Genomic DNA, 13457 nt, shown 5'->3' with positions numbered 1-13457 from the left:
GAGGAATTTCAACTGGGTCGATTCCTACATTTCCTGCAATCAGGATTGTCAATGGGTCTCAAATTGGGATCTATTAAGGTTCAAATTTCGGCCCTGTCGATTTTCTTTCAAAAAGAATTGGCTTCAGTCCCTGAAGTCCAGACCTTTGTTAAGGGAGTGCTGCATATTCAGCCTCCTGTGGTGCCTCCAGTGGCACCGTGGGATCTAAATGTGGTTTTGGACTTCCTAAAATCTCATTGGTTTGAACCACTAAAAAAGGTGGATTTGAAATATCTCACATGGAAAGTGACCATGCTTCTAGCCCTGGCTTCTGCCAGGAGAGTGTCAGAATTGGCAGCTTTATCTTACAAAAGCCCATATCTGATTTTCCATTCGGACAGGGCAGAACTGCGGACTCGTCCGCATTTTCTCCCTAAGGTGGTGTCAGCATTTCATCTGAACCAGCCTATTGTAGTGCCTGCGGCTACAAGTGACTTGGAGGACTCCAAGTTACTGGACGTTGTCAGAGCATTAAAAATATATATTGCAAGGACAGCTGGAGTCAGAAAATCTGACTCGTTGTTTATATTGTATGCACCCAACAAGATGGGTGCTCCTGCGTCTAAGCAGACGATTGCTCGTTGGATCTGTAGCACAATCCAACTTGCACATTCTGTGGCAGGCTTGCCACAGCCTAAATCTGTAAAGGCCCACTCCACAAGGAAGGTGGGCTCATCTTGGGCGGCTGCCCGAGGGGTCTCGGCATTACAACTTTGCCGAGCAGCTACGTGGTCAGGGGAGAACACGTTTGTAAAATTTTACAAATTTGATACTCTGGCTAAGGAGGACCTGGAGTTCTCTCATTCGGTGCTGCAGAGTCATCCGCACTCTCCCGCCCGTTTGGGAGCTTTGGTATAATCCCCATGGTCCTTTCAGGAACCCCAGCATCCACTAGGACGATAGAGAAAATAAGATTTTACTTACCGATAAATCTATTTCTCGGAGTCCGTAGTGGATGCTGGGCGCCCATCCCAAGTGCGGATTATCTGCATAAGTTGTACATAGTTATTGTTAACTAATTCGGGTTATTGTTAAAGGAAGCCATCTTTCAGAGGCTCCGCTGTTATCATACTGTTAACTGGGTTTAGATCACAAGTTGTACGGTGTGATTGGTGTGGCTGGTATGAGTCTTACCCGGGATTCAAAATCCTCCCTTATTGTGTACGCTCGTCCGGGCACAGTACCTAACTGGAGTCTGGAGGAGGGTCATAGGGGGAGGAGCCAGTGCACACCACCTGATCGGAAAAGCTTTACTTTTTGTGCCCTGTCTCCTGCGGAGCCGCTATTCCCCATGGTCCTTTCAGGAACCCCAGCATCCACTACGGACTCCGAGAAATAGATTTATCGGTAAGTAAAATCTTATTTTTGTGTGTGGCCCTCGGATACTGACAGGAAATGTCAAGTGGCCCCTCAGCTGAAATAATTGCCCACCCCTGGTGTATAGTAACAACCAATATCTCCCAGGCCTAAATCTAATTTAGTTTGTCAATACACAGAGACATGTGTAGCAAGAATGGGTTTAGCTTTTTGTAGCTTTCAGTCTAGAGGGTGATATTATTGTTTGATTTTAAACGGCCCAGTAAATAGAAGTTATAATGATTCCAGCCATATCTACCTTGCAAAAATGACTAGTGAAACGCACTTACTTACTGCATTTTGGGATGTTGTGAATTCTGTTCATTTCCTTTTTGTTTCTCTTTCCAAGGTGCCTTATAGCCGCCTTAGGTGTTTTCCTTATTACTAGGAATAGAAAGAAGACAAAAGCGTTTGAACCCTATGTTGCCATTAATTCCATGCCAGGTAAACCATCCTTACTATAAGTGACAGTTATTTTCCATAACATTAGCACCAGTCATATATTATCCTTTATAGAAAGGTGTTGAGTTGCTTAGCAATTTGATTAATTTATACTACATGGCCAAAAGCATGCGGCATCCGAACATCACACTCTTCTCGCTTCAGGTCCCGCACAGCTCTGCTTACAACAAGCGCCTTTTTCGTGAAGATTTGCGATTTTAGTCACAATCAGATGAGACAAAGCTGATTCACAAGATTGCACTGATTAGTTTGATGTGCAAGACTTGTAAGGGCCATACACACTAGACGATATTTGCAGCAGATATGAACAATAACGACGCTAGTGTATATGGCCCTCCAATCAACGATGCGCAAACACGCGCTCGTTGTTTGTTGGTCGGCTGTCGGCGGTGCAGACAGCTCAATGTGAGCAATGTCACTTGTTACATCGTTCATCACGGCATGTGTGTACAGAGCCACGATGAGTTATGTGCCCAATGTGACATTGCGGCTCCCTCCCCAGCAGCGTCTGCAGTTCCCTTCCCGGCAGCGGCTCCATTCTAACTGAGCCGCTGACGGGAGCCGCACAGCGTCTCCTTCATTTCTCCCACTGCCCCACCAACCTAATAAAAAATTAGCTATAATGGGCTAGATATATAATGTGTATGTATGTGTGTGTATGTATGTGTGTGATAGATACATACATATATATATATGTATGTATGTATGTATAACACTGATTAGAAGCTGAACTGCTGTCACTGCTGACTGTGATTATTCCTTGAAGAAGGCCCCGTCAGGGACCGAAACGTTGGACATTGATGGAGATCGTTTGATACATCATATGAACTGTGAGACTACTTTTTTCATTAAATTTACTTTTTGGCTTTATTTGATATTTAGTCTGGAGAGTGCTATCTTTTCCCACGAAAGTGGGATTTCCTGTATTGTAATATATATATATATATATATATAATATATATATATATATGTGTGTGTGTGTGTGTGTGTGTATATTTATTTTATGTGATCGATCAGCGGCACTCAGAAATAAAACAGCACACCACGCCAGGTATGGCCAACGTTTCGTTAGTTTACGAAATGTTGACCATACCCGGCATGTTGTGCTGTTTTATTTCTGAGTGCCGACGATCGATCGCATATTGTTGGACCCGAGCGAAGGGTATCCTACGGGAGGGCACCCGGTCTGATATTTATCATTGAATGGTTGTGCTGCCACATCTGTTTGTTTGTGTATGTGTGTGTGTATGTATGTGTGTGTATACCCCCATTATAATTAATTTTTTATTAAGTTAGTGGTACAGTGGAAATTGGTGGGGCAGTGGGTGAAAAAAACTTCATTGGTTCCCCCTTCGATAGCCCTGCCCACACACCCAGAATTGCCTCCCCAATATTAAAATATGTAAAAAAAGGTGCCAATTCCAAAGATATCTTTTGTTTTTCAAATTGTTTGAAAAATTGCTTAGTGTATACACTAAATTTCGTTTGTCAAGGCTCTGGGGCAGTTCAAGGGAAATTGTTCATCTTCCACATTGTTCATCTTTCACATTGGTCATGTCTTCTAGTGTGTAGGGCCCTTAACTCTGTCTGAATCTGTGTATGAAGTGCCATGTTGCACTGGGCGTGGTTTTTTTTTTTTTTTTTTTTTTCATGCCATGTTCTGTTGTGCTTAATATTCAGACTCCGTCGCATCCAAATGAGATGCACATTTGCACCAAAAAAAAAAATGCTACACAGCCTGGTACGGCTCACTGGCTCTGCATACTGTTGTTGGCTAGGGGGTATATTCAATAAGAGTCTGCTCCATTCCGACATGCAGTTGTCGGAATGGACCCGACAACCCCTATTTAAAGGGCGGCCAAATCCGACTGTCGGATTTGGCAGTTCCCGGTGTCTTGTCCTGCCGCTGCTATCAGCGGCTGACAGCAGTGGCGGTGGGAGCTGTCAGCAGTGCCGGGAAGGGGGGGAGGGGGAAGAACGGTCAGCGGCTGCCGTGATAGAGATGTCTGTGGCGGTGGGGGCCGCAGCAGAGGAGGGGAGACTGAGAGGAGGAGACGGGGCGAGCAGCGGCTGCAGCAGCGGAGGCTCGTGGCAGCGTCCACTCGGCTCCAGCAAGCGGAACCTCACTTGCTGGAGCCGGGTGGACACTGCCGCTGGGTTCCTGCTCTCCCCGCTGCAGCGCTGCTCCCCCCTGTCTCCTGATCTCAGATCCCTCATCTCAATCCGACTTTTTTTAAAGTCGGATTGAGATTGTCGGAAACGGGGCTAAAACCTGTCTGGTTTGGCCCCGCTTCCGACAATGCACGTGATCGATCAGCGTGCATTGCGACAGCATTTCGACAAGTCGGGTTTCCCGACTTGTCGGAATAAACGGGGCCCTAATGAATAGGTCGGAACCCCTTCAGACCTAAAACTGTCGGAAGCTGCCATCTTTCTGACAAGACGGCAGCTTCCGACAGTTATTGAATATACCCATAGGTGTATAAAGACACACCTGTATGTAGTGGGTCCCCCATTTATTGCAGCTACAGCCTCTACTCTTCTGGGAAGGTATTCATTAGATTTTGGAACATGGCTGCAGAAGCCCTCATCCATTCAGCTACAAGAACATTCATGAGGTTGGGCACAGATGTTATGTGGTAATGATCTGGCTCACAATACGTTTTCCTGTGTGTCTCAAAGGTGTTCCATGGGGTCGAAGTCAGAACTCTGTGTAGGCCAGTCCGCTTCGTCCACACCAAACTCCGCAAACCATTTTTTTATGGACCTTGCTGAAGTCATCAGACATTGTTATGCTGGAACAGAAAAAAGCCTTCCATAAATGGGGCCACAAACTTGTAAATAAAAAATGTTCTAGAATGTCATTGTATGCTGTAGTATTAAGATTACCTTTCATTAAGGGGTCTGGACAAGACCATTAATCCTCTTCCAGCAAACTTTACAATTGACAGGCACATTTGAGCAGGAAGCTTTCTTCTGGCATCACCAAAACCAAATGCGTTTACAATGGTCCAAAGTCCAATGGTGATGTGCTTTACATTAATCCAGCTGACGTTTGGCCTGGTGATCTGAGGATTTTGTACTGCTGCTCAACCATGGAAACCCGAACCATGAAACTCCTGATGCTGATCCCTTTTATGATTGCGATACAGACGTAGCTTGGTATAAGTCGAATATCTCATATCCGGAATACTCTGGACCAGGAGCATTCCGAATATTTCCAAGCATTTTAGAATATTTTGGTTAACGGGTATCCAGATAACGCATAACTAACCTGTACTCGGAAGTGTGTATCACAAAGGGGGTTAGGTTATTTTTACACACTTCAGCACTGCCCTGTTCGGTGAGCTCCAATCTAGAAAAGCTTTTGTTGCTTCCAGATATTTCTGATTGAAAATAACAGCACTTACACTTGACCAGGGCACAAATTTGACAAAGTGACTTGCTGTGAAAGCAGCATCTTATGGCAGAGCTCTGTTGAATGGCTATGGAAATGTATGACTGTATGTTTAATTTTAAGAACGTGTTATCTGTGGGTGTGGCTGAAACATACCTTGTACTTTTGGACACTAGGGGTGGAATTCAAATGTTTGAAAAGTCGGTTGGGTGTCTGTTTTTTCCTGTCTATTATATCGGAAAAAACAGACTCCCAACTGACTTTTCAAACATTTGAATCTCCCCCTAAGTGTGGTATCCAGTGTAGTATTTTTCTCTGACGTCCTAAGTGGATGCTGGGACTCCGTAAGGACCATGGGGAATAGCGGCTCCGCAGGAGACTGGGCACAACTAAAGAAAGCTTTAGGACTACCTGGTGTGCACTGGCTCCTCCCACTATGACCCTCCTCCAGACCTCAGTTAGAATCTTGTGCCCGGCTGAGCTGGATGCACACTAGGGGCTCTCCTGAGCTCCTAGAAAGAAAGTATATTTTAGGTTTTTTATTTTACAGTGAGATCTGCTGGCAACAGACTCACTGCAGCGAGGGACTAAGGGGAGAAGAAGCGAACCTACCTAACTGGTGGTAGCTTGGGCTTCTTAGGCTACTGGACACCATTAGCTCCAGAGGGATCGACCACAGGACCCGACCTCGATGTTCGGTCCCGGAGCCGCGCCGCCGGCCCCCTTACAGAGCCAGGAGCAAGAAGTGTTCCGGAAAATCGGCAGCAGAAGACTTCTGTCTTCAACAAGGTAGCGCACAGCACTGCAGCTGTGCGCCATTGCTCCTCATGCACACCTCACACTCCGGTCACTGATGGGTGCAGGGCGCTGGGGGGGGGCGCCCTGAGGGCAATATAATACACCTTGGCTGGCAAATCATCACAATATATAGTCCCAGGGCTATATATGTGATAAATTACCCCTGCCAGAATCCATAAAAAAAGTGGGAGAAAAGTCCGCCGAAAAAGGGGCGGAGCTATCTCCCTCAGCACACTGGCGCCATTTTTTCTTCACAGTGCAGCTGGAAGACAGCTCCCCAGGCTCTCCCCTGTAGTTTTCAGGTTCAAAGGGTTAAAAAGAGAGGGGGGGCACTAAATTTAGGCGCAATATGTGTATACAAGCAGCTATTGGGGGAAAAATCACTCAGTTATAGTGTTAATCCCTGCATTATATAGCGCTCTGGTGTGTGCTGGCATACTCTCTCTCTGTCTCCCCAAAGGACTTTGTGGGGTCCTGTCCTCAGTCAGAGCATTCCCTGTGTGTGTTTGGTGTGTCGGTACGGCTGTGTCGACATGTTGGATGAGGAAGGTTTACGTGGAGGCGGAGCAGAGGCCGATAAATGGGATGTCGCCCCCTGTGGGGCCGACATCAGAGTGGATGGATAGGTAGAAGGTATTAACCGACAGTGTCAACTCCTTACATAAAAGGCTGGATGACGTAACAGCTGTGGGACAGCCGGCTTCTCAGCCCGCGCCTGCCCAGGCGTCTCAAAGGCCATCAGGGGCTCAAAAAAAACGCCCGTTACCTCAGATGGCAGACACAGATGTCGGCACGGAGTCTGACTCCAGTGTCGACGAGGTTGAGACATACACAATCCACTAGGAACATCCGTTGCATGATCTCGGCAATGAAAAATGTGTTACACATTTCTGACATGAACTCATGTACCACATAAAAGGGGTTTTATGTTTGGGGAGAAAAAGCAGCCAGTGTTTTGTTCCCCCATCAGATGAGTGAATGAAGTGTGTAAAGAGCGTGGGTTTCCCCGATAAGAAAATGGTAATTTCTAAAAAGTTACTGCTGGCGTACCCTTTCCCGCCAGAGGATAGGTCACGTTGGGAGATATCCCCTAGGGTGGATAAGGCGCTCACACGTTTGTCGAAAAAGGTGGCACTGCCGTCTTTGGATACGGCCACTTTGAAGGAGCCTGCTGATAAAAAGCAGGAGGCTATCCTGAAGTCTGTATATACACACTCAGGTACTATACGGAGACCTGCATTGGCCTCAGCATAAATAGTGCTGCTGCAGCGTGGACTGATACCCTGTCAGATAATATTAATACCCTAGACAGGTATAATATTTTGCTAACATAGAGCATATTAAAGACGTTGTCTTATATATGAAGGATGCACAGAGGGATATTTGCCGGCCGGATATTTGTGGCTCGTATCCACAGCAACAGCTGGGAAGAAAATTTTTTACCTCAGGTTTCCTCACAGCCTAAGAAAGCACCGTATTTTAAGGTACAGTCCTTTTGGCTTCAGAAAAGCAAGCGGGTCAAAGGCGCTTCCTTTCTGCACAGAGACAAGGGAAGAAGGAAAAAGCTGCACCAGACAGCCAGTTCCCAGGATTAAAAATCTTCCCCCGCTTCCTCTGAGTCCACCGCATGACGCTGGGGCTCCACAGGTGGAGACAGGTGCGGTGGGGGCGCGTCTCGGGAACTTCAGGGACCAGTGGGCTTGCCCACAGGTGCATCCCTAGGTTCTGCAAGTAGTATCACAGGGATACAGGCTGGAGTTCGAGGCGACTCCCCCTCGCCGTTACCTCACATCAGCCTTGCCTGCTGCCCTCGGAGAAAGAGAGGTAGTACTGGCGGCAATTCACAAGCTGTACTTCCAGCAGGTGAAATCAAGGCACCCCTCCTTCAACAAGGCCGGGGTTACTATTCCAAAATGTTGTGGTACCGAAACCAGACGGTTCGGTGAGACCCATTCTAAAATTGAAATCCTTGAACACTTTTATATACGAAGGTTCAAGTTCAAAATGGAATCGCTCAGGGCGATTATTGCAAGCCTGGAGAATTTCATGGTATCACTGGACATCAAGGATGCTTACCTGCATGTCCCTATTTACCCTCTTCACCAGGAGTACCTAAAAATTGTGGTACAGGATTGTCATTACCAATTCCAGACGTTGCCGTTGGTCTGTCCCCGGCACCGAGGGTATTTACCAAGGTAATGGCCGAAATAATTATCCCGTACTTGGACGATCTCCTTATAAAGGCGAGGTCCAGGGAGCAGTTGTTCGTCGGAGTAGCACTATCTCGGGAAGTGCTACAACAGCACGGCTGGATTCTGAATATTCCAAAGTCGCAACTGGTTCCTACGACGCGTCTACTGTTCCTGGGTATGGTTCTGGACACAGAACAGGATAAAAAGGGTTTCTCCCGGAGGAGAAGTCCAAGGAGTTGTCGTCTCTAGACAAAGACCTCCTAATACAAATACAGGTGTCGGTGCATCAATGCACGCGAGCCCTGGGAAAGATGGTAGCTTCTTACGAAGAAATTCCATTCGCCAGGTCCCATGCAAGGATCTTCCAGTGGGATCTGTTGGACAAGTGGTCCGGGTCGCATCTTCAGATGCATCGGCGGATAACCCTGTCTCCAAGGGCCAGGGTGTCGCTGTTGTGGTGGCTGCAGAGTGCTCATCTTCTAGGGGGCCGCAGATTCGGCATACAGGACTGGGTCCTGGTGACCACGGATGCCAGCCTTCGAGGCTGGGGGGCAGTCACACAGGGAAGAAACTTCCAAGGACTATGGAAAAGTCAGGAGACTTCCCTACACATAAATATTCTGAAACTAAGGGCCATTTACAATGCCCTAAGTCAGGCTAGACCCCTGCTTCAACACCGGCCGGTGCTGATCCAGTCAGACAACATCACGGTGGTCGCTCATGTAAACTGACAGGGCGGCACAAGAAGCAGGATGGCGATGGCAGAAGCCACAAGGATTCTCCGATGGGCAGAAAATCATGTGTTAGCACTGTCAGCAGTGTTCATTCCCGGAGTGGACAACTGGGAAGCAGACTTTCTCAGCAGACACGACCTCCACTCGGGAGAGTGGGGACTTCATCCAGAAGTCTTCCAAATGATTGTACACCGTTGGGAAAGGCCACAGGTGGACATGATGGCGTCCCGCCTCAACAAAAAGCTAAAAAGATATTGCGCCAGGTCAAGGGACCCTCAGGTGATAGCTGTGGACGCTCTGGTAACACCGTGGGTGTACCAGTCGGTGTATGTGTTCCCTTCTCTGCCTCTCTTACCCAGGGTAATGAGAATAATAAGAAGGAGAGGAGTAAGAACTATACTCATTGTTCCGGATTGGCCAAGAAGAGCTTGGTACCCAGAACTCCAAGAAATGATCTCAGAGGACCCATGGCCTCTGCCGCTCAGACAGGACCTGCTGCAGCAGGGGGCCTGTCTGTTCCAAGACGTGCTGCGTTTGACTGCATGGCGGTTGAACGCCGGATCCTGAAGGAAAAGGGCATTCCGGAGGAAGTTATCCCTACGCTAATTAAAGCTAGGAAAGAAGTGAACGCAAACCATTATCACCGCAGATGGCGGAAATATGTTGCGTGCTGTTAGGCCAGGAAGGCCCCAAAGGAGGAATTTCAGCTAGGTCGATTTCTGCACTTCCTACAGTCAGGGGTGACTATGGGCCTAAAATTGGGTTCCATTAAGGTCCAGATTTCAGCTCTATCGATTTTCTTCCAAAATAGAACTGGCTTCACTGCCTGAAGTTCAGACTTTTGTTAAGGGAGTGCTGCATAGTCAGCCCCCGTTTGTGCCTCCAGTGGCACCGTGGGATCTCAACGTGGTGTTGGATTTCCTGAAGTCGCATTGGGTTGAGCCACTTAAATCCGTGGAGCTACAATACCTCACGTGGAAAGTGGTCATGCTGTTGGCCTTGGCGTCGGCCAGGCGTGTATCAGAATTGGCGGCTTTGTCATGCAATAGCCCTTATCTGATTTTTTATATGGATAGGGCGGAATTGAGGACTCGTTCCCAATTCCTTCCTAAGGTGGTGTCAGTTTTTCATGTGCACCAACCTATTGTGGTGCCTGCGGCTACTTGGGACTTGGAGGATTCCAAGTTACTGGACGTAGTCAGGGCCCTGAAAAGTATGTTTCCAGGACGGCTGGAGTCAGGAAAACTGACTCGCTATTTATCCTGTATGCACCCAACAAGCTGGGTGCTCCTGCTTCTAAGCAGACTATTGCTCGCTGGATCTGTAGCACGATTCAACTTGCACATTCTGCGGCTGGACTGCCGCACCCTAAATCTGTAAAAGCCCATTCCACGAGGAAAGTGGGCTCTTCTTGGGCGGCTGCCCGAGGGGTCTCTGCTTTACAAATTTGCCGAGCTGTTACTTGGTCGGGTTCAAACACTTTTGCAAGAGTCTACCAGTTTGATACCCTGGCTGAGGAGGACCTAGAGTTTGCTCATTCGGTGCTGCAGAGTCATCCGCACTCTCCCGCCCGTTTGGGAGCTTTGGTATAATCCCCATGGTCCTTACGGAGTCCCAGCATACACTTAGGACGTCAGAGAAAATAAGATTTTACTCACCGGTAAATCTATTTCTCGTAGTCCGTAGTGGATGCTGGGCGCCCATCCCAAGTGCGGATTGTCTGCAATACTTGTATATAGTTATTGCCTAACTAAAGGGTTATTGTTGAGCCATCTGTTGAGAGGCTCAGTTATATTTCATACTGTTACCTGGGTATAGTATCAGGAGTTATACGGTGTGGCTGGTATGAGTCTTACCCGGGATTCAAAATCCTTCCTTATTGTGTCAGCTCTTCCGGGCACAGTATCCTAACTGAGGTCTGGAGGAGGGTCATAGTGGGAGGAGCCAGTGCACACCAGGTAGTCCTAAAGCTTTCTTTAGTTGTGCCCAGTCTCCTGCGGAGCCACTATTCCCCATGGTCCTTACGGAGTCCCAGCATCCACTATGGAATACGAGAAATAGATTTACCGGTGAGTAAAATCTTATTTTTCCTGTCTATTATATCGGAAAAAACTCCCAACTGACTTTTCAAACATTTGAATCTCCCCCTAAGTGTGGTATCCAGTTAGCCATGATAAAACATCAGGTGCGAAAAACGGCTATATTTCACGCTTTTTTTTTTTTCTGATGTGTTACCTATATATTTTTTACAGGCTATCCAATTAGATCACCCATAAACAAATACCTTTTCTCACGAAAACTCACAGGTACAGGGAAATCTGTGATTTTATGAAATACAGGGACCGTTTTCTGGGATTTGGTTTCGCCTACCTGAGGCAAGTGAAACAAAATCTCAGATGAGCCGCATTTCACGAAAAGGGGAGGGGTGTGGCTTCGACATCACTAATGGGGGCATGCCCCAACAATTGGCGTCACTTACAGGAGTGTGTCAGCACCTCTGTAGGTGCTAGGATTCCCCCAAGCTCTTTCGAAAGGCAAGGTTGATGCTGCGCTATATTTGATCAATGTGACAACAATAGTGATGTATCTAATAATGACACAATTTATTTATGGAAAAGTAATATATGCTTCAATTTTAAAAGTAAATACACCATAAAAATGCATGCATCAGTAATTAAAAAATGAAAGTACAATTCATACAATGAATAATTTTTGGGTTACCCAAGCAGCCAGGAATTTGGAGAAGATTTAAGGTTAGGGAGACTTTGCCAGCACCAGTGGATATATCAAGGACAATATTAACTTATAATTTCATTGAGCGACATTGACAGCATTGACTGAGAATATATGCTCACATTGATTAGATATAGCAGATGCCATGGTGATGGAACATCAATTACTACTAATATAAATACGCTGGAACATATTATAAACCTGACCATCATTTTCTGATTAATTACAACCTCATTTGATTTGACATAAGTAATAACATATTACCATCTGATATATATACTAGTATTGATCAAAATACCAAATTTATCTGAGACCAGTGCACCTAGAGGTCAGATTATTGCACAACACATAGAGCGCAGTGTGTGGTTTTAAGATTTATGAACTTCATACCAGAAATTGGAGAAAATTGAAGCATATAGCAGTCTCTATAGATGGCACTAGTCGATTACGGTTATCTGCAAAAAAAAATATTGACTCACCTTTTGCATTACGTATTAAATCTGAAAACATGACCTGTTGGTGGTAATTGAACATCTGGTTTATCAGTTTGAAAATCACTTGTGAGCAACAGGCCCACACGAGGGGATGAAAGTTTTGGGGTACAGAAAGTGTGCTTTTTATGCTTAAGAACATAGCTTTCATCCAATTCTAAATGAGACCTCTTGTTTACCCCCCTCTGTATTGTTTCGTATGCAGCCAAGTACTAAGTGTATACATGCCTGAGTGTAATAAGTAAGTTCTAATCAAATATACTGTTCTTTTCTGTAGGGGTGATTAACATGCATGATAATGGCAGTGCAATTCAACCTGATTTTGGAAGCTCATTTTCCTATGGAGCTCTACAAAGCAATGACAGTTTATCAGAAGTCTACACAATGGCCACCCTTCCAGTTGTGTCAGAAGAAGCTTCATCTGCACCACCTTACAAGATACTGGAACATGATAAAAATGAATAGGCTTTATTACTTAAGTGAAAATGCTCAAGAATTGTACAGTTGAAGCATTGCTTTTATTCTTCATATGCATAATTCCAACCATAGTTTGTATTTTACTTATTTTTATTTTTTCACGTGGCAATTTGTGTTCTGTTTTGCTCTGCCGCTGTGGATTATTTAACATGTACTTATTGATTAAATCAATTTGGATTTAGTAGACATAGTAACTTTTTTTTTTATTATTGAGCTGACCAACAAGTGGGGATTTTAACTGATATCCTGTAACAATAGGCTTCTTTCAGGGCTCTTCTAAACACACCAGAACCTGCAGCCAAACACGAACTATAACTAAAAATGACACTCTAATTGTAATTGAGAAAATACAAAAGTCAGGGTAGTGGTGTATTTGAATGTACCCAACAGTTCCGATTCATTTGATGACATATAATCAAACAAAACAAATGACTTTGTGTGTAAATCTGAAATCAGGAGATCAGTTACAGGTAATGTAAGAAATGTTATGTGGTCCTTTTTAATGTGATATCTTCATTTCTAAGATAAATAAATAATGGACAAGAGCTGAACCAAGAGATGATGGACACCGGAAACAAGAGTGGTGCAACAATATCCAATAACCTTGTTATCACGTGCATGAATTTGTTCCGCCCTGTCCAAGTGGAAATCTGCAGCTTTTTCCTCCATATTTGCCTTCTTATATAGCCCCCTTGACCTTTGGCAGAAATACCTCAATTTTGCCACTGTGAAATATGTAATCTGCCTTGCTTAAAAACAAAGAAGTGCTGCCTTTGGG

General features: G+C 45.6%; 1 protein-coding gene across 7 annotated transcripts in view; it reads left to right on the top strand.

Moving 5' to 3' along the window:
• NIPAL3 (NIPA like domain containing 3) overlaps positions 1-12865 on the top strand; it is a 59913-nt gene extending 47048 nt beyond the window's left edge. For all 7 annotated transcript variants that reach the window (XM_063954297.1, XM_063954290.1, XM_063954291.1 and 4 more), the window contains exons 11-12: positions 1745-1839; positions 12480-12865. In XM_063954297.1, the coding sequence (XP_063810367.1) occupies positions 1745-1839; positions 12480-12667 (283 nt within the window). In that variant the 3' untranslated portion in view covers positions 12668-12865. The remainder of the gene's footprint in view (positions 1-1744; positions 1840-12479) is intronic.
• Positions 12866-13457: the final 592 nt, after the last annotated feature.

This window comes from Pseudophryne corroboree, chromosome 2 (assembly GCF_028390025.1).
Source record: "Pseudophryne corroboree isolate aPseCor3 chromosome 2, aPseCor3.hap2, whole genome shotgun sequence".
In the NCBI taxonomy this organism is placed as follows: Eukaryota; Metazoa; Chordata; class Amphibia; order Anura; family Myobatrachidae; genus Pseudophryne; species Pseudophryne corroboree.
Note: the sequence above shows the minus strand (reverse complement) of the source record. Positions and strands in the feature narration are given on the sequence as shown.